The 26,159-nt window shown below is 46.2% G+C and overlaps 1 protein-coding gene across 1 annotated transcript in view; it reads right to left on the bottom strand.

Moving 5' to 3' along the window:
- Positions 1 to 3,826: 3,826 nt before the first annotated feature.
- Positions 3,827 to 26,159, bottom strand: part of cfap91 (cilia and flagella associated protein 91) — a 133,483-nt gene continuing 111,150 nt past the window's right edge. The window contains exons 16-18 of the mRNA XM_086006853.1: positions 23,536 to 23,627; positions 21,976 to 22,155; positions 3,827 to 4,066 (exon numbers count right to left, since the gene is read on the bottom strand). Coding sequence (XP_085862979.1) covers positions 21,977 to 22,155; positions 23,536 to 23,627 — 271 coding nt within the window. The 3' untranslated portion in view covers positions 3,827 to 4,066; position 21,976. The remainder of the gene's footprint in view (positions 4,067 to 21,975; positions 22,156 to 23,535; positions 23,628 to 26,159) is intronic.

Below are 26,159 nucleotides of genomic sequence, written 5' to 3'. Positions count from 1 at the left end.
TTAAAAAACCTTGGCAATGCCTCCTTGTCTACATAAATCTTAGCTGGGGGGCCATTAAATGTGCCAAGTTCTTCCTTGAACACGTTCGCGTGTGCAATCAACACTTCTTACAAAGACAACTGTTTGCCTCCCTCTATTTGATTTATTGCTCCCCAATCTAATTTAAGTTCTTGTATCCAGCCCTGACCTAACAGGTTTGGTCCGGAACCCGATACTACAACTACAGGTAGCTGTTCCACGGTGTCCCTGTGTAGCACAGTTACAGTAGCTGTACCCAATGTCGCCACTCGTTCACCGGTATATGTTTTAAGCTGCATAGAGCAAGACTTTAACTCTGGAACTTTTGCATGGTTCCACAATTTTGAGTACTCCTTCCTGTTCATTATGGTTACACCGCATCCTGTATCCACTTCAAAGTTGACAGAGTCATTTACTGTCAGTTGCAAAGTGATAGGATCCACTTTTGGAATGTTCTCTACCATACTATGCATTATGAACATATCGTCTTCTTTCTCAGCTTCTCCGCTGATGTGATGTGCTCCCTGTTTTTTCACTTCTCTTCCTAGGTTTTGCTTTCCTCCCCCTTTTGGTTTATATTTCTCCACGGTTGCTTTTGCCCTGCATGCACGTTTTATGTGTCCTTTTTTCCCACATTTGTGGCACATTTCCTCCAGAAACCTGCATTCCCTCGCCAGGTGATCACCATTGCATCTATAACATGCCTTTACATGCTCATGTTGTGGTTTCTGATGCATGTTTAACTTGTGCACCATAACCTGACCTGCAACTTGCTTTGTAGTAGCCCAGTCTGAACCTTGTATTTCTTTTACATCTCAGTTCGCTGTCTCTATGGCTTGAGCAAGTTCCAACGCTTTTTCATACGTAAGCCCAGTCTCGGACAATAATCTCCTCTGCATTCGATCATCCATTATCCCGCAAACTAGCCTATCTCTCAGCATGACTTTCAGGTTGTTGCCGTAATTGCAATCGTGTGCCAATTTTCGCAACACCGCTACATAATCCAATACAGTCTCTCCCGGTTTTCTGTTCCGTGAATTAAATTTGAAACACTGTACAATCTCACTCGGTCTGGGATTGAAATGGTCCTTTAGCAAGGCCACTAAGTCAGCAAATGATCTGTCTCCAGGCTTTGCAGGACTGCATAAGTTTCTCATTAAACTATACGTCTGACTTCCCACGGAAGTGAGCAAAATAGCTCTCCTTTTTCCGACATCAATTATATCATTTGCTTCAAAGAAATGCATCAACACCTCGCAGTATTCATCCCAGGTCTGCATCTGAACATCAAAAGCAGAGATCTTTCCTGCCGTAGCAGTTTATCCTCGTCGCCAATATGTGATATCCGAGTGGTAAGGTCAGAAACTGAGAGAAGAGAGATATTAGGAACAAACCCAACTGTTTATTTACACGATGTAGCAGAGGAACATATCTCTTACAAGCTGGAGGCCAGGCACATTTCCTATTGCACGAGCCAAGATGGAGGATGACCCTCTGAGTCATATCCATAATGCAATGCCACATTACCGTGTTAACTGGTGTACCAGGACATTGAATACATGACCCATTACCTTAAATACTGGTGAATGTGAACCCTTAATATTTGGCTCCATCTGGTGGATAACTTAAACATTACATCCCAGATTACTATAGTCTCCTTGGAGGACAAGACATACCCAACAGTTTGTCTGGAATGTGTTATTTGATCCTGCCTGCTGGAGAGTAATTCAAAGTCTCTGCTATGTGTAATTTGATCCAGTCATTACCACAGGCAAGGCTCCCTGAGCCAAGCTGCTCCAGTGCAGCCATGACAGTGGCATCTACCTGTTAATGTGGAGGGTTACCTAGAAAAGCAAGATAACTCTCACACGGCCCTATCGGCCTCCTCCCAATCATCGAGTGAGTGATAGAACACAAAATGCTAAGCAAGTCAGGCAGCCTCTATGGAAAGAGAAGAAAGTTAATGTTTCAGGTCGATGACCTTTTATCAGAATGTGAAACGTTAACTCTGTTTCTCTTTCTGTAAATGTCTGATTTGCTGAGTGAAATCCACAGCGACAACTAGTTTACATAATTTGAGCTGTAAGGTTGGTTTAGTGAGGTGCATTTCCTTAAACCAGAGCAGGTGTGGGTGACATCATTGCAAGTGGTATCACTAGCAGAACTGTAGATTTTTAGCCTGCGCTGAGAATGACATCAAGTGGCCCGGCTCAAGTGCTAGATGACATCACGAGTCAGCCTACACTGTCGCTAATCACTCCGTCAAATTAAACACTGTGTGAGAGCTGCGGTGATGGGGCATTGCATGTGGGTCACAGAGTGTTGACAGGTTTATTGGGTACAAAGTGAATAGTGACAGTATCATGACTTCCGGATTTCGTCCCCTCCAATGGTGTAATTTGCCGTAAATGCACTGGGCTTTCTGAAAAATCAGCTCGCTGCCCTTCATGGTCAACAGCATGATCCAGGTCCAGGGGGAGGAGAGGGACAATGTGGTGCGGGTTTAAAAAGTGGGTGGGGTTGGAAGAATGTGATCCACGTCTAACAGAACGGGGAGAACATGATCCTTCTTTCCATCTGGATTATGTTCTCACCCCCCCCCCTAGACCTGGGTCACATTCTTCCCCCGTCCTCACTGTTCTCTCCATGCTCTTCCGCCCCCCCGAGTTCCTGACCTTCTCTCCCCCCTCTCCTCTCCCCGCTCCAATCTCCTGCCCTTCTTCACAGGGAGAAAACATGATTCAGGCCACATGTCGCAGCCCTGCGGCTTGGCGCATGTGCAGTTGGAACATTGGATGCGCACGCGTAGCTCCGGTGGGGGCGGGGCGGAATTTAGGCTCCACCCCCATAGAGGTGCGCATGTGCAGAAGACCTCGCAAATAATCACCCCATGAATATTCTCACTGATTACTTCCTCAAAGTATTCACAAGGGAAGATAGGAGCTAAACAAAATATTTGAGTGGGCTGAGCAATGGGAAATGAAGTTAATGCAGGCAAGTGTAAAAGATTACACAAAGGAAACAAGGGCAACCTACATAATGCATGAATAGCATAGAAATAGCCACGGATAAGTTGAAAGAGACTTAGGAGTCTTAGATTCAATGCTCAGCATGTCCAATCAATGCAGAGCAGAAATCAACAAAGCCAACAGAATGTTGAACTACACGACTAAAAGAGTAGAATAAAAGTCAGAAGCAGTCATGATCAAATTGTACAGTGCTTTGGTCAGTTCATACCTTGAGTAATGTGTCCTGTTCTGGTTGCCGATAAACAAGCGAGACAGTCAAGCGCTGGAGGCAGTGCCGAGAAGAGCCATAAGGCTGGTCCTTAGTGTCAGAGGTCTGAGTTATGGCGAAGACTAAGAGAGACTTGGGTTATTCAGCCTGTAAAGGAGGTGTCTGAGACATGATCTTATAGAGGTATATAAGGTAGTAATTAATATGGAAAACGTTAACCCGGAATACTACTTTAACCTGTGGGAATAGGACAAAGGGACACAAAATCAAACTAGTAAAAGGTAACTTTAGGACTGATGTCATAAGGTTCTTCACACAGAGCGTGATCAACATGAGGAATGGAAGGCTGGGTAGAGTGGTGGAGGTTAAAACCCTGAAATCATTTAAGAAACAATTAGATGCAGCAATGGGGGAAGTGTAAAGTAGTTCTGGATGGATGAATGACCGTCCACATCCTTATGTATCTTGTGATTACTTAAGTCAGATCTCAATGTGCTTGCGTCTCTTCTGCAGTCAGACATGGTTAATTACCAGGTGTTTCACATTTTGCACTTTATTTAATGAGTGCACAACAATATTAGTTAAACATTTTGTTTTATTTTTTGTTCACATTGTCAGTTTATAACTACAAAGTTACCTCTATACTTCATTCTAATTATTTTAAGTATTATTAGTTACTGAAGGAGCTTGTGGATAAAGTGCATATGAAAAAGAACAAAAGAAACACTACACTAAAGTCACTTTTCATTTAAACCAGATTTCTTTCTTCTTAAATATTCAAAGTAGAGGACGAAACATTCACAGTAACTATCTGAAAGAAAAAAAAAGTTTCAATAACATTTAAACATGCTCAAACTATAACTGGATTATTAAACTGTCAGCTGCAAATACAGTATGTAGCATTTAAAATATACAGATTTTCATGTTTAAAGCCTAGTTTTTTATGATGCTTTCTTTTAAAATCAATTAAAGCTCTGGCTCCTTTTTACCCGGAGTTACAAGACTTCAATAGCCCCCGAATGGTGGGAAATATGGAGATGGCAAAAACACTGAATGAATATTTTATATCAGTCTTTACAGTAGAAGACACTAAGGCCTAGAAATTCACTTTGGGCCCGCCAGCTGGCGTGCGCCCAAAAGTTAGCGCTGAGCGCGGAGCCAGTTGCGCCCGTCAGATATTCGGTTTTTGCGCCCCAAGTCGGAACCGGGCGCTATTCCAGGGTGTGCCCGCCCCTGCTTGGGGTGCTGAAACTGAATTTCAGCGCTCTAGGCGCCGCTGCACCACCCGCTGCGGAGCGGCAGGCTGCGGTACTGCAGGCCTCCTCCTTCTCTTAAGGGGGAGGTGCCTGCAACGGGGAGATCGCCGCTGGATAGTGCCGGCAAATGAGCCCGGCACCACGGAGAAGTGCCGGATTCGCGGAAAGCAGCCGGCAATGCCGCCGGGGGGGGGGGGGGGGGGTGGTGGAGGAGGCCGGGGAAGGAGGTGCGGGCAGGCGGCCGCCGAAAAAGCGGCCGGCCGCACCTCCACCTTAAAGCGCCCCACTAAGGCTACAGTATGGCCCCGTTTTCTGATCGCTGTTTGCGGCCACTGCGGAAGAGGCGGCTGCAACTAAATATGGCCGGTAGCGGGGCGGTAGCGGGGCACTGCGCACACTGTTGACGTCATCGGTGGCGGCGCAGCGCTACTGGCTAATGCCGCCATTACCGCAGCGCTGAATATCGGCGAAAGCTCAGCAAGTGGCACAAAAGCCCTCTTTGGGCGAAAACTGGGCACAAAGCCTACTGAATTTCTAGGCCTAAGAATATCCCAACACTGGACAAACAGGGGGCTAAAGGGGGGGAGGAGCTAAACACGATCAAAATCACTAAGGAAGTGGTACTCGGTAAAATAATGGGACTCAAGGCGGATAAATCACCTGGACCTGATGGCTTACATCCTAGAGTCTTGAGGGAAGTGGCGGTAGGGATTGTGGATGCATTGGTAATAATTTTCCAAAACTCCCTGGACTCGGCAAAGGTCCCGGCAGACTGGAAAACTGCTAATGTAACACCCTTATTTAAAAAGGGCAGTAGACAGTGATATACCTATCAATTCATCCAATGAAAAGCGACGAGTTAAGAAAGTAACTATAGGTTTTTATTGGCTAAATAACAGAGCCCACCCTCGTGGGTGATCGGATCCAACAAGGAGGAATACCAGCCAGTCGACCACCTTTATATCTGGGCAGGTAGGTGGAGCCATGGGCGGAGTCAGCAGTGGTCAGCCCAGGTATAACAGCGTGACAAGAGGCGACCTCGTATAGTGATACAACAGTGTGAACAGTGATAACCATAGAGTAACGATATAACAGTGATAACTATAGTGTAACGATAGTGAACGACAAAAGTGGTTTACCACAGACAGAAGGCTGGAAACTATAGACCGGTTAGCCTAACATCTGTGGTAGGTAAAATTTTGGAGTCCATTATTAAGGAGACAGTAACAGGACATTTGGATAATCATAATTTAATAGGACAAAGTCAGCATGGTTTTATGAAGGGGAAGTCATGTTTGACAAATTTGCTGGAGTTCTTTGAGGAAGTAACATATAGGGTGGATAAAGGGGAACCAGTGGACGTAGTGTATTTAGACTTCCAAAAGGCATTTGACAAGGTGCCACACAAAAGATTATTGCTTAAGATAAAAAATCACGGGATTGGGGTAATATTCTGGCATGGATAGAGGATTGGCTATCTAACAGAAGGCAGAGAGTTGGGATAAATGGTTCATTCTCAGACTGGCAATCAGTAACTAGTGGTGTTCCGCAGGGGTCAGTGCTGGGTCCCCAACTCTTTACAATCTATATTCATGATTTGGAGGAGGGGACCAAGTGTAACATATCAAAGTTTGCAGATGATACTAAGATGGGAGGGAAAGTAGTGAGTGAGGAGGACATAAAAAACCTGCAAGGGGACATAGACAGGCTAAGTAAGTGGGCAGAGATTTGGCAGATGGAATACAATACTGGAAAGTGTGAGGTTATGCACTTTGGCAGGAAAAATCGTAGAGCAAGTTATTATCTTAATGGCAAGAAACTGGAAAGTACTGAAGTACAAAGGGATCTGGGGGTCCTGGTGCACGAAACTCAAAAGGTTAGTATGCAGGTGCAGCAAGTGATTAAGAAGGCCAATGGAATGTTGGCTTTCATTGCTAGGGGGATAGAATATAAAAATAGGGAGGTATTGCTTCAGTTGTACAAGGTAAGACCACACCTGGAATACTGCGTACAGTTTTGGTGTCCATACTTAAGAAAGGACATACTTGCTCTCGAGTCAGTACAAAGAAGGTTCACTCGGTTAATCCCAGGGATGAGGGGATGGACATATGAGGAGAGGTTGAGTAGATTGGGACTCTACTCATTGGAGTTCAGAAGAATGAGAGGCGATCTTATTGAAACATATAAGATTGTGAAGGGGTTGGATCGGGTGGATGCGGGGAAGGTGTTCCCGATGATGGGTGAAACTAGAACTAGGGGACATAGTCTTAGAATAAGGGGCTGCTCTTTCAAAACTGAGATGAGGAGGAACTACTTCACTCAGAGGGTGGTAGGTCCATGGAATATGCTGCCCCAAAAAGCTGTAGAAGCTACATCATTACATAAATTTAAAACAGAAATAGACAGTTTCCTAGAAGTAAAGGGAATTAAGGATTACGGGGAGCGGGCAGGAATTTGGACATGAGTCTAGGTTCGGATCGGTCATGGCCCTGTGGGTAGCGGAGCAGGCCCAGGGGTCGTGTAGCCTGATCCTGCTCCTATTTCATGTGTCTAATTCTGTTAGATTCAGGAGATGGTTCTGTGATAGTGGATTGATGGTTAGGATCAGATCAGCCATGATCTTATTGAATGGCGGAGCAGGCTCGAGGGGCCAATTGGCCTACTCCTGCTCCTATTTCTTATGTTCTTATGTTATAAAACAGGCATGGGGATCGCAATGCGTGCTTAACCCATGCCCGTTGCTTCCAATGCAGGCAGCACGCAAACTTCATACTGCCTGCTAATTTAAATGATTGGAGCGTGCAGCCAGCGCTAAACGTGCTGAGTGGCTGCATACCTCAACAGGGGACCCAAGTTTGTGCGAGGCTAGGGGAGATGCATTCTGGCTGGAGCAGGTGCTGGAACTTTGTGTAATGATATCCGCAAATAGTGATGTTATTTGCCTGTTCGATTATGATGCCTACCAGCATGATTGCATGTATTGATTGCTTGTGCCTGACCAGCAGAGGTCATGTGACCGAGACAAGCAAGGCAGTCTAGTTTAGTTTCAGTTTTGTTCTAGATGCATCACTAGCATGATAGCTCCTGTAAAAGCTGTATAAAGAGTTGAACAGACTTTAGATTAAAACTCATTCTCTTTCATAAATGTCTCGTCATTGAACCCACAAAGAAATCAATACATGGTGTCAGAAGTGGCTGAAAGAGATGAAGAGAAAAATTCTGAAGTTACATCAGCTCTCCACAGATTAGCAAGCCAAAAGAGAACATCGTTGCTTACCATTAGAGAATAGCTAACGAAGTGAAAAATGGAAGGTTTACTCCCACCGGCGACGCTTCAGTTGACAGGTAATGTGGCTGAAAATTGGAGAAGGTTCAAACAACGTGTGGGGTTGTATTTATCAGCAATCGGAGCTGACGAGAAAAGTAATAAAAGGAAATCGTCACTGTTCTTACATGTCGTGGGTGATGAAGCGGTGGAGGTGTATAATAACTTCACATTCACTGTTAATGGAGACAAAATGAAGCTAGATAAAATAATGGAACAGTTTGAGGCCTACTGCATACCTAAACGTAACGTGACGTTTGAGAGGCACAGATTTTTCACATGTGTACAGAAAATGGGTGATACTATTGATCAGTATGTGACTGAACTGAGAAACAGAAGCAAATCGTGTGAATTTGGGGGACTGACAGACTCGCTGATAAAAGACAGACTGGTGTGTGGTATTCCAGATAATGGTCTAAGGGAAAGACTGCTAAGAGAGCAAGATCTAGACCTGGGAAAAGCCATAGCACTGTGTAGGGCTACAGAGACTGTGAAGTTGCAGGCAAAGGAGCTATTCAGTGACAGTAGCTGCAACGTGGATGCAGTGAGTAAGAATGGACACAAACCGTTTAACAAAGAGCGCCAATGTGAAAAAAGAGGCGTGGCCAGCGAACGAAAATGAAAGGGACAATCGAAAGTCATGTAGTCGATGCGGTACACAGCATCCAACAAAAAAGTGTCCAGCATATGGTAAAAAATGCAATAGTTGCAACAAAAACAACCATTATGCCCGTTGCTGTAAGAACCAAGTGCAACAAAGCAAGGTCCATGCAGTAGATGAAAGCGACATAGAGGAGTTCTATGTAGATGTTGTGTCTGAAAACAAACAAGAAGAAAGAGACTGGATGTTGACACTAAAAGTGAATGACATACACATTCCATTTAAATTGGATACTGGAGCACAAGTTAATGTGATATCAGAGACTGATTTTAAGAAAATTAGACCCAGACCAAAGATACATGGAATAAAAGTGAAAGTGACAGGATACTCAGGTACTGATATACCAGTGAAAGGAAGATGCATTGTCAAAGTAACACACAAGGACAGAGAGCACACGCTAGCATTAATCGTGGTGCCAAAGGATGTGCAAGCCATACTAGGTTTAAAAGCCTGTGAGAGACTGAACCTGGTAAAGAGAGTCCTCATTGTGGAAAGCAAAGGAGAGACAGTCTATGATGAACTGAATGTTGCGTACACACCGGGTAAGCTGATGTATACAGCAGACACGTTGTCCAGAGCTGTTGACCCAGGAGAGCCCGCAAACACAGTGAAAAGACTGAAGTACAAGGCAAAAGACAGTGGAACTGACTTCTACCAGAGCATGCTTGTATACCGCACAACGCCGCTCGAGTGTGGTATGTCACCAGCCCAACTCCTGATGGGACGTCGGCTAAGGTCAAACCTACCCATCCCGGAGAACCTCCTGAAAACAAAAGAGGGGGAGGAAGTTCAAAGAACAACAGAAAGAAAAGCAAAAGTACTACTGTGACAGAGGAACACAAAACCGACCTGAACTCCACACTGGTGACCAAGTAAGGTTCAAAGACAAAACAAACACATGGACTCAGAAGGGAACAGCCCTGAGTGAAGTTCAACCAAGATCATACACCATTCAGACAGATGAGGGTGCTGTTCTGAGAAGAAATCGTCGAGATCTTCTCATGGGACCAGCCACAGCAGGTCAAGAGACTGATACTGTTGAACAACCTGATCACACAGCTGAGAACCAATCATCTGAGGCAACAACTCAGATTCAAGGACAATCAATCAGAAAATCCTCAAGACACGTGAAGCCTCCTGAGAGACTCATTGAGCAAATTTAAGGACTATTGTTATAGAAGGAAGTAATGTTATCTTATTCTTTCTTCAAGTTCTAGTGTATTGACATATTTCATGTGAACACACAAAGCAAGGTTAAAAAACCTGGATCATGATAATGATAATGTAAGTTCATTAAGTGTTACAGTTAAAATGCAGATTAATACAAAGAAAACATGTTGTTAGTTAAAAGTAAAATACTTTTGTTTTAAGAAAAGGAGATGTAATGATATCAGCAAATAGTGATGTTATTTGCCTGTTCGATTATGATGCCTACCAGCATGATTGCATGTATTGATTGCTTGTGCCTGACCAGCAGAGGTCATGTGACTGAGACAAGCAAGGCAGTCTAGTTTAGTTTCAGTTTCGTTCTAGATGCATCACTAGCATGATAGCTCCTGTAAAAGCTGTATAAAGCGTTGAACAGACTTTAGATTAAAACTCATTCTCTTTCATAAATGTCTCGTCATTGAACCCACAAAGAAATCAATACACTTTGTGGCGGAGACTCTGAGCAGGAAGAAGACTGAATAATGGCACAACAGAGGAGAGAGCATGCTCCAAGGTTCTCTGACGCTACACTGAAGGCCTTGGTGGAGGAGGTGAACAGGACGAGAGCAGTCCTCTATTCACACGGGGCTAGGAGCCCCTCCAGACAAACTCTGTGAAGGTTGTGGGAGCAGATAGCCATGGTGGTCAATGCCAGGAGTCAAGCCCTGAGGACCTGGATGCAATGCCGCAAGAAGTTCAACGATCTCACGAGTGGTCAAAGTCAGTGAATTCACCTTCAAATTCCATATCCCACCATCTGCACCATTAGCCTCACACATTACACCACCCCCCATCACACAGCTACCAACAATCTTTATCAAACACGACTCATACCTCATTCATAGCTTCACCTCACCCTCACACACTTAGTCCTGCTGCAAGCCTCACACTCACATCTTGCACACACTGTCAGCTATTCAACCATGACCGGCACATCACCAAAAAACACATTGCACCACACTCACTGACACACTTCCCTCTCTCTTGTAGGACAAGTTGGCGCATAACGTATGATTTGGACAGGTTGGGTGATTGGGCAGAAGCATGGCAGATGCAATATAATGTGGATAAATGCGAGGTTATCCACTTTGGTGTCAAAAACAGGAAGGCAGATTATTATCTGAATGGCAATAGATTGGGAGAAGGGGAAGTGCAACGAGACCTGGGCGTCTTTGTGCACCAGTCGCTGAAGGTAAGCATGCAGGTGCAGCAGGCGGTTAAGAAGGCAAACTGTATGTTGGCCTTCGTAGCGAGAGGGATTGAGTACAGGAACAAGGATGTCTTGCTGCAGTTGTACAGGGCCTTGGTGAGACCACATCTTGAGTATTGTGTGCAGTTTTGGTTGCCTTATCTGAGGAAGGATGTTCTTGCCATGGAGGGAGTGCAGCGAAGATTCACCAGGCTGATACCTGGGATGGCAGGAATGACGTATGAGGAGAGATTGGGTCGATTGGGCTTATACTCGTTGGAGTTTAGAAGAATGAGAGGGGATCTCATTGAAATTACAAAATTCTGACAGGACTGGACAGACTAGATGCAGGAAGGATGTTCCCGATGGTTGGGGAGTCCAGAACCAGGGGTCACAGTTTAAGGAAAAGGGGTAAGCCATTTAGGACAGGGATGAGGAGGAATTTCTTCACCCAGAGAGTGGTGAACCTGTGGAATTCTCTACCACAGAAGGCAGTAGAGGCCAATTCATTAAATATATTCAAGAAGGAATTGGATATATTTCTTAAGGCAAAAGGGATCAAGGGATATGGGGAGAAAGCAGGGACCAGGTACTGAATTTGGATGATCAGCCATAATCGCATTGAATGGCGGAGCAGGCTCGAGGGGCCGAATGGCCTACTCCTGCTCCTATCTTTTATGTTTATGTTATGTTTATATTTATAACCAGAGGCAGCAAGAGCTAACCAGCAGGGGACAAGCACTACTGTATGACTTTATCCCGATGGAGGAGATGGTGGTCACCATCATTGAAGCGGCCATCGCAAAGGCTGTGGCCAGCAGTGGGGTTGAAACCATCGACGATGACGATATCCTCATACCTAATCTTCCTTTTCGCATCCCACTTCCCCTCATTCCACAATGTCTTTTGATTTAAAAGCTGCAGATGGTGTAAGCATGCACCTCTTACACTCCCCCTTCCCCGCACCACAACTCTACCCTTGTGCCTTTCTTATTTCAGATACCCAAGAACTGCAACCTGGCCAGGCAGTGGTGGAAGAGCAACAGGTGGAAGAGAAAGAAGATAGTGATGACGAAGACACAGTGCCAACGCTCTTGCTAAGCTGCGCGGCTGCAGGTCCCACGCAGCCCGCTAACCGGCTTTTAAATAGAGGAAACCGCGCATGCGTGAAAATTTGAATGGGCCGCGCAACCAGTTAAAGGGACCGTGCACAAAAAAAAATTAGAGGGAACATTGAACAGCACCGTCACTCGATTTCACACTCACAGCCACCAGCTCAGATACTGACACTCCGTGTACTTTAGAGGATAGGTTAGACGCGGGATTCGCACGTGGTGAGACACTGGGCACGAGTGGGCTGCAGCCAGGGCAGGAGCCAAGGGTAGCGCAGGTGCCAGCTCGCTGGAGGGCGAGGTTGCACACAAGTTCTGCTGCAGAGGACTTCGATGGGGCAGGCTACAGAAGAAGGCTGATGAGTATGCAGAATGAAATGATTGGTGCTTTGGCTGGCCTGCCAGAAAGTCTGCGTGCAAAGTCAAGGAGCATGGAGGAGTCAGGCACCAACTTGGCACAGGGCTTTGTGCAGAGTTGAGTCCATCCTTTCCAGCATAGAAGTGGTGGCCAACTCCATTAACACACTTGCGGACCCATGATGCAACGTCTGATGGCCAATATCTCAGCTTCCATTGCAGCATAAGCAAAAGCCACCCAACATCTTGGTGCTGCAGTGGAAGCTCAGACTTCTGCCATGCAAGGACACCTTGCTGACATGCACTGCCACCATCGTGGCTGCGAATACCACTGTTCAAAGGGGCTTGCAGTGTGTCACAGCAGTCCAACAATATGTCCTTCAACGGATTACTAGGATTGCAGTGGCTCCGTAGAGCACGGACCTGCTGTCCTCTCTCAGGATGACAGCATTCATCCTCCCATCCCTGCCACTCCGCCAGTGCCCTTGTTGTTGCCTGTCAGCCAGCCAGCCCAAGCTGCTGCCGCCCATGCCCAGATGGTGCAGTCCAAATTCGGGCATTCTAGGCTCAGAGCTGCTCAAGGTCATCCTGCAAGGTCATCTGCAGTGTCTCCCACAGGAAGTCAGCAGCCTTCCACCAGCCATGCTGCAGCCACTGGGGTAGCACTGTGTAGGAGCACTAGGACAGGCAAAGGCACACAGAAGACAGGCACTAAGGAAATGCACAAGGGTGATTAGCTGACTTCTGCATGCAATGTGGCATGATTTTATTTATAAATTTGATTTAGAATGTTTATTTTGTGTTGCCTTTTATTTTTCCATTATGGCCAGTGACGGAGGGAAGGCAAAGTGTGGGACTGTTGGTGAATGTGGAATTGGGGTTAAGATGGGATATGGAGATCGGGCGGGAAAGTGGAGTTGATGTCAATGATCAGCCATGATCTTATTGAATGGCGGAGCAGGCTTGAGGGGCCGTATGGCCTACTCCTGCTCTTATTTCTTATATTTCATGTGGCAGCATGGCTTTCGTTGCATGAATGCTGCCCACGTGTGCATGGTTTGCGCACCAGAGTCATGAGCCATGTTGTTAACGGATAGCCTTTATCGTGCCTGTAGCCACCCTCTGGTTTGTTGTGGTGGCTCAAATACAGATGGCACAGCGGACTGCCGCTGAGGTACCTAAAACCATTTTGAATTTTTATTAATTAGCAGATACAATATTTTTTCTAAGTAACTTTAAAAGCAGCAGGTTTTGTGCTGTCATTTCCACAATAGTAAACAGCACAAACAGTATTGGTTTTGATGGACTAGCTGTTTAAGCAGAAAGTCTGAGATTAAGAAGACAATGCAGCTATGATGTAAGGCAAGCCCATCTTGCTCAGCTATTTCAAACTTCTCTTTTATTCTTTTTTGTGTTTTCATCTCTTTGTATTTTCTTTGCTAGCTAAACGGGTTATGCTATTGCTCATCATCTAACCTATTGGATTTTTTGTTATAATAATCATGCCTTATAGGAACATGTATGTATACAGTAATACAATAGTGAGCCAAGAACAGGGTGAAGATATATGATTAGAGGAGATGGAAGACAAGTTAAAAATAATTTACAATGAAAATACATGCAATATCCTTACCCTGTCCCTCAAAAATATACTTTTAATAGAAAATATTTTATATTTCTCCAACTGTGGTACACAGCTATTTTGCAAAGTGTGCTTATAATGCATGGAGCCCGGGGATCATCCTTACGTAATTTTTTTTGATTGGTAATGAATCCAAATAAATAATGCCTGTCTCTCAAGCAGATTGTTGCTTAATCCTGGTGTTTGGTAGAGGGGAAAAAAACTGACAATAATCATGCGCTGCTAGAAGCACATTTGTCAGTCAATAATGCTGGCCATGTACAATTCTGTGGTGCAGACCATCTCATCTTCCTCACTCAGGATGAGCATCTTCTACTGATGACTAAATGCAAAATAAAAATTGGCTACACCAATGGGTTAGCAAGTTATGCCACTGTATAGCTAAGCAGTACCAGTAAGGTTCCAGGATTCACTTCTGGCCTGTACTGGGTTTATTCATCTCACCCTGAGCAGCAGTGTCCATGAGAGAAACTGGCCAGGACTCCCACTCTTAATCATTGTCAAGGGGCCCCTGCTGTAACTACATGTGGATATTCGATGGATGATCCTGCCCCTCCCCCCATGTTTGAATATCATGCACATACTCATAGTTAAGGCTTCTGGATGAATAATGGTCAGTTGGGCAAGGTACTGGAGGGAAACTGGTGACTGTATGTCAACAAAGACTTAGGCCTAGAAATTGGATAAGGCCCAAAAATGGGCACGGACTTCACACAGCATGATGTGCATGCAAAGTGGTGCAGGCAGCATGCAAAATTCATGCTGCTTGCTCATTATAATGATTGCAGCGCTGATCTCAGCGCTGGATGCGCTGCTGATTGGCTTAGCGCCGAAAAAGGGAGCCAATATCGAGTGCAGTCTACTAGCCAATAAAGTTTGGCCTCGGCTCTCTGCATTACTTGAAGGGGAGGTGCTTTGTTGCAGAAGCATTGTCACTGTGAACACAGCCATGGCCCAACAGCCAAGGGAAAGGGCAAGGAGATTTTCAGATGCAGCACTGGAAGCCTTGATCTTTGGGGTATAAAGACGCCGTCACGTTCTCTACCCACCGGGGGAGGAGGCCTTCAAGGCAAAACACCAGAAGGCTGTAGGAGATTATTTCTGAAGCCGTCAGTGCAATGAGTGTTGTCCCCAGGACCTAGAGCAAGTGCTGCAAAAGGTTTAATGACCTCACGTGAGTGGTCAAGGTGAGTGAATGCATCATCAAATGCCATATCTGCACCACACCCCATCACTCACCTACCAACAATCTCTAGTAATCACCTTATACCTCACAATCATAGCTTCACTGCACCCTCACACTTACCACTGCTGCAAGACTTACACCCACATCTCACACCTTGCACACAATGCCAGTTATTCAACCATGACAGGCACATCATCCAAACACATTGCACCACACTCAATGACACATTTCCCTTTCTCTTGCAGGCAAAGGTGGCACACAACCACCGGGTGCAGCAGCAGACGTGTGGAGGGGAAGCCAGACTTCAGAACCTGAGGGAGCTGGAGGAAGCAGTTCTCAACATAATTGGAGGGGCAGTCACAGAGTCCGTAGTGAGCGGGGAAGTTGAAAGCATTGCTAATGACGACGGTACGCTCATACCTAGTCCTTCTTCTTACATTCCCACTTCCCCCTCATCCCACAATCTCTTCTCACTTACAAGCTGCTGATGGTGTATGAATGGATATCTTGTTTTTCGCCCCCCGCCCCTCACCACAACCCGACCCTTGTATCTTTCTCCTTTCAGATACCCAAGAATTCCAACCTGGCTAGCCAGTCCCCGAAGTCATGGAGGAGGACAGTGATAGAGGAGAAGACACACCCGCACTGCATCTGATACTCGCAGACACCAGCTCAGAAAATGGCACTGCATGTACTTTAGAGGGTAGTATAGAGAGATCTGCACATGGTGAGTTACTGGGCATAAGTGGGCTGCGGCCAGGCCAGGGGGAAAGGGTAGTTCAGGTGCCAGCTCTCAGGAGGGCAAGTTCGCGTGTGAGTTTTGATGCACAGGACTCAGATGATGACCTTGACGAGGTGGCCTTCAGAAGAAGGGTGATGGGCATGCATACAGGTGCAAAGCAAGTCTGCCAGAGAGCCTCTTGTCAGTGTCAAGGAGCATGGACGAGTCCGGCTCCAACATTGCACGGGGCTTTGTGCGGAGCTTGGAGCCCATGATTTCCAAGGTGGAAATGATGGGCAACTCCATGAGAAAACTTGTGGACCCAGCCATGATGCTGCGTGTGATGGGTGATGTCGCAGCTTCCATTGCAGCATAGGTGGAAGCGACCCAACGTCCCAGTGCTGCAGTGCAAGCTCAGACTGCTGCCATCGTGGCTGAGTTTACGAGTGGGGAAACGGACTTGCAGAATCTCACAGCACTCCAATCTGTCCCCCAACAGATGGCTAGGAATGCTGAGGCGCCGCCCTGGAAATAGTGGCAGTGGCTCTGTGGAGCAAGAACCTGCTGTACTCTCCCACCACTGCCACTCTGCCTGTGCCCTTGCTGCTGCCCGTCATACAGCCAGCCCAGACTGCTGCCGTCCATGCCGAGGTGGTGCAGTCTACAGCCGGGCATTCTAGGTCCAGAGATGCTCGAGGTCGTCCTGCAAAGCCATCTGCAGTCTCCCCCACTGAAAGTCAGCAGCCTTCCACCAGCCATGCTGCCGCCACTGGGGGGAGCACTTCGAAGGAGCACTAGAGGAGGAAACGGTACACAAAAGACAGACACTAAGGGAATGCACAAGGGTGATTAGTTGACGTTGTTTTCATTTGTATTTGATAAATTTATAAATTATGTTTGGAATGTTTGTTTTGTGGTGGCTCTCATTTCAGCTTTGTGCCCAGAAGGACACTGTGATGTTCCATGACAGAGGGATGGTAAGTTGGGGAAGTGGTGAGCAATGGGGATCTGGGGTTTCATTCACTGAACCGGAGTCTTATAGGCGCTCACGGACAGCCCGTCTGGAACGGGGTTCTGCTGCCTGCCTCCTCACTTTCTCCTCCTCGTCCTCTGCCTCCTCCTCCTCCTGAGGTGGTCCCAGAACCCGTGTTGGCAAGGGCTACGCCTTCATGATGGCCAAGTTGTGGAGTATGCAGCAGACCACCACGAAATGGGATACCTGCTCCAGCGTGCAGTGGAGGGCTCCTCTCAAGGCAGCGGAACCGTTGCTTTAGCATCCTAATGGTCTGCCCGATGATATTCTTTGTGGCAGTATAGCTGTTATTATAGGAGTGCTGGCTATGAGTGGTGCGGATAGCCATCGTTTACGAGCAGCCACCCTCGGGTTTGATGTGGTGGCTGGAAGATTGCTGGCATACTGGACTGGCGCAGGATGAAGGCATCATGACTGCTGCCAGGATACCGGGCATTCACCATCATGATGTGCTGGGCGTGGTCGCACAACAACTGCACATTGTGAGTGGTAGCCTTTGCGATTACGGAACATCTCAGGATTGGTACACGGCGCCCGCAAAGCCACGTGTGTGCAGTTGATGGCGCTCTGCACCATGGGGAAGCCCGCTATCCTGGCAAAGCCACATGCGCGCTCCTCCCGCTTCTCCCTGTTCAGAGAGAAGACAATGAAGTCCCTTCTCCTGGAGTACAGAGCCTCTGTGACCTCCCGGATGCAGCGATGGATGATGAACTGAGAGATGTTAGACTGGAAGGATCTGGTGGTGAAAAAATTGAGGGCCACAGTGACCTTTAGGGCCATTGGGAGAGCCATCATTGCCCTGCTCTGAGGCTGCAGGTCTGGTTGCAGGAGGTGACAGAGTTCAGTGGCCACCTCCTTAGTGAAGTGGAGCCTCCTATACACTGCTCCTGGCTTACGTGCAGGTAGGAGAAGTGCTCTCGGAAGACCCTAGGTGGGTAAGGCCTCCTGCCCTTCCTCCTCCTGCCCTTCCTCCTCCTCCCTCTGTGAGCATCTTGTCCTCTTCTTCGCTGCCTTCGCTCCATCTCCCTGTCATACTTGAGTGTGAGGGGGGTATTGTAAGTAGAGCCCCCCATGGGTGGGAGCAAGTGATGTGAGCAGAACACTTCAAATGAGAAGCAAGGTGTTCTCCACATGTAGCAACACTCCCTGTCAACTCAACAACTTTAAACAACTCTAGAAAACGCCAAACAGTTACGCAAACTTACACAGAGCAGTAAAAATGAAAAAGCAAGTCAGCTGCAAGTTGTTGATGATCCCTTTAAATCTCATTCCTGGGGGGTCCTTCCTGCTGCTGAAAGCATGTTCAGCTGGTCGTGATTCGGAGAGGGCATTAAATGGAGCGGTGATGTCCAAAATGGCAGATCATGCTTCAAATCAGCATTGCACACTCATTGACGTCACAATCTGCCTCATCTAAATATCTGCAGTGAGCGCAGGCAATGGCAGGGCTGCCGACCTGCCCAAAATGCCAGCCGCTGCGGGACCCACTGGAAGCAGGCGGAAGCGAGGTGACCGTCAGGATGTCTCGGAGCGGCTGCAGGACATTCTGGAGGGGGGAGGGTGAACAGCCAGTTGTTGTGGTGCATATAGGTACCAACGATACAGGTAAAAACCGGGATGAGGTCCTAAAAGCTGAATATAGGGAGTTAGGAGGTAAATTTAAAAAATAGGACCTCAAAGGTAGTAATCTCAGGACTGCTACCAGTGCCACGTGCTAGTCAGAGTAGAAACAGAAGGATATTTCAGCTGAATATGTGGCTAGAGGAATGGTGCAAGGGGGAGGGATTCAAATTCCGGGGACATTGGAACCGGTTCTGGGGGAGGTGGGACCAGTACAAACTGGACGGTTTGCACCTGGGTAGGACCAGGACCGATGTCCTGGGGGAGTGTTTGCTAGTGCTGTTGGGGAGGGTTTAAACTAAAATGGCAGGGGGTTGGGAACCTGTGCAGGGAGACAGAGGAAAGGGAAGCAAGGATAGAAGCAAAAGACAGGAACGAGAAAAGCAAAAGTGGCAGTCAGAGAAATCAAGGGTTTAAATCAAACATGGCCGCAGTAAATAATAATTCTAAAAGGTCTAAGAGTGTTAAAAAAACAAGCCTGAAGGCTTAGTGTCTTAAGGCGAGGAGCATTCGTAATAAGGTGGATGAATTAGCTGCGCAAATACATGTAAACGGATATGATATAATTGGGATTACGGAGACATGGCTCCAGGGTGACCAAGGCTGGGAATTCAACATCCAGGGGTATTCAATATTCAGGAAAGATAGGCAAAAAGGAAAAGGTGGTGGGGTAGTATTGCTGGTTAAAGAGGGGATTAACACAATAGTAAGGAAGGATATTAGCTCTGATGACGTGGAATCTGTATGGGTAGAGCTGAGAAATACCAAGGGGCAGAAAACGTTAGTGGGAGTTGTATACAGACTCCCAAACAGTAATGCTGAGGTTGGGGGTGGCATTAAACGGGAAATGAGAGACGCATGCAATAAGGGCACAGCAGTTATCATGGGTGACTTTAATCTACATATAGATTGGGCTAACCAAATTAGTAACAATACTGTGGAGGAGGAATTCCTGGAGTGTATACGGGATGGTTTCCTGGACCAATATGTTGAGGAACCAACTAGAGATCAGGCCATCTTAGACTGGGTATTATGTAATGAGAAAGGATTAATTAGCAATCTTCTTGTGCGAGACCCCTTGGGGCGGAGCGATCATAATATGATCGAATTCTTCATTAAGATGGAGAGTGAAATATTTGATTCACAGACTAATGTCCTGAATTTAAATAAAGGAAACTACGATGGTATGAGGCGCAAATTGGCTAGGATGGATTGGGGAATATTACTAAAAGGGTTGACGGTGGATAGGCAATGGCAAACATTTAAAGATCGCATGGATGAACTACAGAATTTGTTCATCCCTGTTTGGCATAAAAATAAAACAAAAAAAAGTGACTGAACCATGGCTAACAAGGGAAATTAGGGATAGCATAAGATCCAAGGAGAGGACATATAAATTGGCCAGAAAAAGCAGCAAACCTGAGGATTGGGAGCAGTTTAGGATTCAGCAAAGGAGGACAAAGGGATTAATTAAGAGGGGGGAAATAGAGTATGAGAGTAAGCTTGCAGGGAACATAAAAACTGACTGTAAAAGCTTCTTTAGATATGTGAAGAGAAAAAGATTGGTGAAGTCAAGCGTAGGTCCCTTGCAGTCAGAATCAGGGGAATTTATAATGGGGAACAAAGAAATGGCAGACCAATTAAATACATGCTTTGGTTCTGTCTTCACAAAGGAGGACACAAATAACCTCCCAGAGATGTCGGGGAACATAGGGTCTAATGAGAGAGAGGAACTGAATGAAATCAGTATTTGTAGGGAAATGGTGTTAGGGAAATTGACGGGATTGAAGGCCGATAAATCCCCAGGGCCTGATAATCTACATCCTAGGGTACTTAAGGAAGTGGCCCTAGAAATAGTAGATGCATTGCTGGTCATCTTCCAAAATTCTATAGACTCCGGAACAGTTCCCATGGATTGGAGGGTAGCTAATGTAACCCCACTATTTAAAAAAGGTGGTAGAGAGAAATCGGGTAATTATAGACCGGTAAGCCTGACATCGGTAGTGAGGAAAATACTAGAGTCCATTATAAAAGATGTAATAGCAGAGTACTTGGAAAACAGTGACAGGATCGGACAAAGTCAACATGGATTTACAAAAGGTAACTCGTGCTTGACTAATCTACTGGAATTTTTTGAGGATGTAACTGGTAGAATAGATAAGGGAGAACCAGTGGATGTGGTGTATTTGGACTTTCAGAAGGCTTTCGATAAGGTCCCGCATAAGAGATTAGCGTGTAAAGTTAAAGCACATGGGATTGGGGGTAAGGTACTGACTTGGATAGAGAACTGGTTGGCAGACAGGAAGCAAAGAGTTGGAATAAACGGGATTTTTTCCGAGTGGCAGGCAGTGACCAGTGGGGTACCGCATATATATTAATGATCTAGACGAGGGAACTAGATGTAATATCTCCAAGTCTGCAGACGACACAAAGCTGGGTGGATGTGTGTGCTGTGAGGAGGATGCCGAGAAACTCCAGTATGATTTGGACAGGTTGGGTGATTGGGCAGATGCATAGCAGATGCAGTATAATGTGGATAAATGCGAGGTTATCCACTTTGGTGGTAAAAACAGGAAGGCAGATTATTGTAATAGCAAAATACTGCAGATGCTGGAAATCTGAAATAACAACAGAAAATGCTGGAAATATTCAGCAGGCCAGGCAGCATCCGTGGAGAGAGAAACAGAGTTAACGTTTCAGACTAGATGCAGGATGTTCCCAATTGCGGGGGAGTCCAGAACCAGGGGTCACAGTCTAAAGATAAGGGGTAAGCCATTTAGGACAGGGATGAGGCGGAATTTCTTCACCCAGAGAGTGGTGAACCTGTAGAATTCTCTACCACAAAAGGCAGTTGAGGCCAATTCATTAAATATATTCAAGAAGGAGTTAGATATATTTCTTAAGGCTAAAGGGGTCAAGGGATATGGGGAGAAATTTCTGCAGGGACAGGGTACTGAATTTGGAGGATCAGCCATGATCTCATTAAATGGCGGAGCAGGCTCGAGGGGCCGAATGGCCTACTCCTGCTCCTAGCTTCTATGTTTCTATGTTTCATATTTTATTCCAAATCGGCCTTAATGGCCAGCACTAAAGGCTCCAATTTGGTGGCCTTAAAGTCATCAGGGGAGGAAAAGAGAAAATTGCTGAAAGATAAATAGATTTTAAAAGGTGAAAAAATTAGACTGGGTACCACGGAGAATGCGTAGTGCCAATGCCAACACAATGTTTCCTGAATGCTTTATATGTAGGTGACCAGAGAGAAAATCAATGAGATAAAAATGGGACGAGTTCTATAATAGATGGGTGATCTGCTCCACCACAATCCCACCCAGGTGGTGCAATTGAAAATTACACCTAATTCCCCCTTTCCGAATCTCGGATGCAGATTTAACACTTCCCAGTTTCTCACTTCATGATTCAAAACTCTTCTTCAGCTCTTTCTCAACCTCGGTGAGTGAAACATTTAGAACATTCATTGCAGCACTGCTGGATGCTGTTGCAGATACGGATGTATCTGCTATCACAAGTTCAGCCTCATTATGAATGATGCGGTGGGCGGCAAGACGATGTCTATTTTGGAACAGTTTTACTATTGGAGGAAAAGAAAAAATATTTCATGAATGATTCTCTGTATTTTTCTGATGGAATTCTAAAGCATAATTAGAGACATTTATAAAACTGAAAAACCTTTACTAACTGGATTTACTTAAAAAAACCCATTATTTTTTAGTTTAGCACTGTGAGATAATGTCCCACTTCTGCTGGCATTTATGAATGCTCACCCTTTACGAAGATAGCAGCTGCATTTTCCCACACTTTAAAACCACCAAGTGACATGGATTTTAATACAGAATAGTGGGAATTAAAAAAAAATATCTTTAGAATTTCATTTTACGTTCTTTCTCACTAATATTGATGGGACTACTAGCATGGATGTAGTGAGAAGCTGAGGAATGACATCAGTTTGCAAATTATATCAAAATAAAGAAAACAAAGTGCATGTGCCTTGCCCTCACAGAATGATGCGGGATCCTTGTCTTACCATCTGTCTTCATACTTGGTGTATCAAATTCAAAAAATTTTTTGGTAATAAATCCAAATATAATGGGGGAAATTTTAACCCCCAAAAACAGGTGGGTTTGGGTTGGATGGGACGTAAAAATGTAAAAAATCTCAAACACGAACCCAAACCGCCTCGAACCAGCCCACTTCCGGTTTTAATGGAGGCGGACTGGGGGGTGGGGGGCACGACCAACCCACTCCCAGGAGGCGAGCCACTCATTTTAATATGTTAATGAGGCCGAGTGGCTCACATTTGTTTCCCATTTCCAGCTTTAACAGTGGCCAGCCTGGCTTCCCGAACCTCGGGTAACCCGGTAGCTAAAGGGAGGCGAGGACAGGTGCATGGAACAGCACTGCTTGTGGGCCAGGAGGAGCAAGTGTGCTTCTCCACCACCACCGCCCCCCCAGCAAACTTGTTAACCTCCCCAGCGATCGCCGCCCCCCTCACCCAGTGATCTGATGTTCTCCACGTCCTGCTATCTCCTCCTGCCCCCAAGTCCTCCCCTGGACCCCCGCGACCTACTCCCCATCTCGTGACCTCTCCGACATCCCCATCAATGTCACCTCCCCCGATCTCCCCGGCCACCCCATCGATGTCCCCCTCAACACCCGATCTCTCCAGCCTCCCCCATCGATGCCCCCTGACCTCTCCCTCTATCCTCTCTGTTCCCCGGCTGCGGCCTAGTGCTGTAGGCTTACCCGCCTGTCAGCCAGCCTCTCAATCTAGCTGGCTCCAGCCGGGAAACTTATTCCAAAAATGGTAATCAGGTCCTGCTGTTAAATTTGGCAGGATCTGAGGGAAACCTGTTCTTCTGGGTTTCCCGACCACAAAACTGCCCCTCCGCTCCCTGTTAATACTGGGGCCAATGTTTCTCATTCTCATTCCACACATTTTAATATTTCTTACCTCTGTCCCTCATTATTATTTTGTGCGCTTCTGGAATTAGGAAGCTGTGGACCAATTCTGAAACAATCTCTTCGGATTGTAGCTGGGTCCGACTAATGAGAAAATGCAAAAAGTCAGACTACTGTTTAGCAGAATAAATCACTTCATTTTCTACTTGGAAGCAACTGTTCATCATGAATGAACAAACATTCCCTAAGTGATGGGATAAGCAGTATATCATATAATTAATTATTTTCCATTATCAGAATAATAGTCAAATTAATACTTTCACAATAGTAAATTTTCAAATAGTTTGGAACTTTGCAAGTTCAATGTAATTTTTAAAAGCAGTGCCACCATTGGTCTCCACTCAGGGCCTCTTTGCAGCAGACAAGATATTCAAAGCAGTGTGGAATTTGAGAGTACAGGTCAAATATCCCTTATCCGCAATTCCGAAATTCGAAAAGCTCTGAAAACCAGAAGTTTTTTCGTGGAGCGTCACTCAGTGGGGAGATACTTAAACGGATAGGAAAATGGTTGCGATTTCTTGTGCTTTAAAAAAACTGACCCTTAAATGTTCACAATATTTGTTGTATTCATACTTTGTATAAATTGTTGCACTGAAATATTGTATATTTTTGATGAGTAAATTAGGTAAACAGTAAATCTGACTTTACAACGCTCCCCGTGGGCTGCATTGTTCGATGTGGCTTGTTTCTTTCAATACGCGGTATTTCCAGTGTAAAAGCTTGAGCAGCTTGCACGGGAGTTTGCAGATTACTGCATGGCCGTGTGCAACTTTGAGGAAACATTGCTGTTAACTATTTCTTTATAGTAATCTGGTTACCTAGCCAGGTTTGTATCCATCACTAGTGGTGTAGTTGTAGGGTAAACCCGACGGCTGCCTCTTGTCCATTTATAAGCATCATCTGTTCTGAAATCCGAAAAATTCCGAATTCCGAAACACATCTGGCCCCAAGGGTTTCGGATAAGGGGATAGTGCACCTGTATACTTAAACGCACAGCACCACTAGACTACCATATGACATATTTCTATTTGACTGATTTGTACTATGCCCATAGCTAACGGTTGTAGTCTGGAATAATGGGGGAAAAATTTGGTTGCTTTGTGCCTCCAGTTAGCGCCCTAAGGCGGCGCTAACGGGGCGCAAAGCAATTAGCACCCAGGCGCGGCGCCACCAACGCCTCCCATGAAATTCAGTGGGAGGTTAGCGCCCTGCGGTGCTGCGCCGCCAGCAATGACATCATCGCAGTGCGCAGCGCCCCGCTCGCGTCCCGGCCGCGATCTTCGTAGTGCCCCGACTTAACGCCGGCCGCTATGTCTGATGGGGTCAGGGGGCCCTACCTGTGGCCGGGGCAGCGCTATTTAAAGGTGAGGTGCCGGGCAGCCATTTTTGTTGCTACCCACCTGCCAGCACCTGCCTCCGCTGCCGTCCCTGGCCTCCTCTCCTGCCCCCCACCCCCCTCCATGAGCTCGGCACTCCCGATCCCTGGTGGCCCAGCTGGGCCCCGAGTCGCGCTGCGCAAGGCCCCTCCCCTTTAAAAAGGGGAGGAAGGCCTGCAATACCGCGGCACGTAGCACCACGATAATCCCTCGTAGCGCCCCAAGAGGGAGGTGGGGCACTTCCAGTAGCGCCCCGCTTCCCTCTTGGGGTGCTACCACTCAATTCCCCGGCGAAGTTAGGGCCCCAAAAGGGACACGACTTAATTTTTCCCCCAATGTATCTCAAACTGATTAAAATCTTCAACAACCATCTTAGGCTACAAACTTTAGTACACAAAAAAGCAGGGTATTTAAATATGTACAGTTCCTTCTATGTAACATTTACAAAAATGTTACTGTACACATGCTGAATATTACAGTAAAATGAGAGAAATTCAGAAACATTTCAGTTTCTAATTGGCAGTACTTTTGGAATAAACCAAATTACACAGCCTGAATTTTCTCAATGGCGGGGGGGGCGGGGTGGTAAATTGGACAGAAGAGGCCAGGTGGGGACAGAAAACTGAGCAGGATCCAGAAACACATGCAGAGATTCAATAACACATTTTCACCCCTGCCCCCCGACCCCAAGGAGGTGCCCAAAATGTGTCCATACTGGCGCAGGTTACCGCTGAAAATATCTAATTGAGATGACTCCACCCTCACCCCAGTTTATTGCGAGGGGAATTGAATACAAAAGTAGGGAGGTTATGCTTCAGTTATACAGGGCATTGGTGAGACCACATCTGGAGTACTGTGAACAGTATTGGTCTCCTTATTTAAGGAAGGATGTAAATGCGTTGGAAGCAGTTCAGAGAAGGTTTAAAAGACTAATACCTGGAATGGGCGGGTTGTCTTATGAGGATAGGTTGGACAGGCTAGGCTTGTATCTGCTGGAGTTTAGAAGAGTAAGAGGTGACTTGATTGAAACATATAAGATCCTGAGTGGTCTTGACAGGGTGGATGTGGAGAGGATGTTTCCTCTTGTGGGAGAATCTAGAACTAGGGGTCACTGTTTAAAAATAAGGGTCGCCCATTTAAGGCAGAGATGTGGAGAACGTTTTTCTCACAGAGGGTCGTGAGTCTTTGGAACTCTCTTCCTCAGAGGGCAGTGGAAGCAGAGTCTTTGAATATTTTTAAG

The sequence above is a fragment of the Somniosus microcephalus genome, chromosome 14 (assembly GCF_052327205.1).
Source record: "Somniosus microcephalus isolate GS21.2 chromosome 14, FLI_Smic_1.0, whole genome shotgun sequence".
Taxonomy (NCBI): Eukaryota; Metazoa; Chordata; class Chondrichthyes; order Squaliformes; family Somniosidae; genus Somniosus; species Somniosus microcephalus.
The sequence above is the reverse complement of the archived record's forward strand: the minus strand, read 5'-3'. Positions and strand labels throughout refer to the sequence as shown.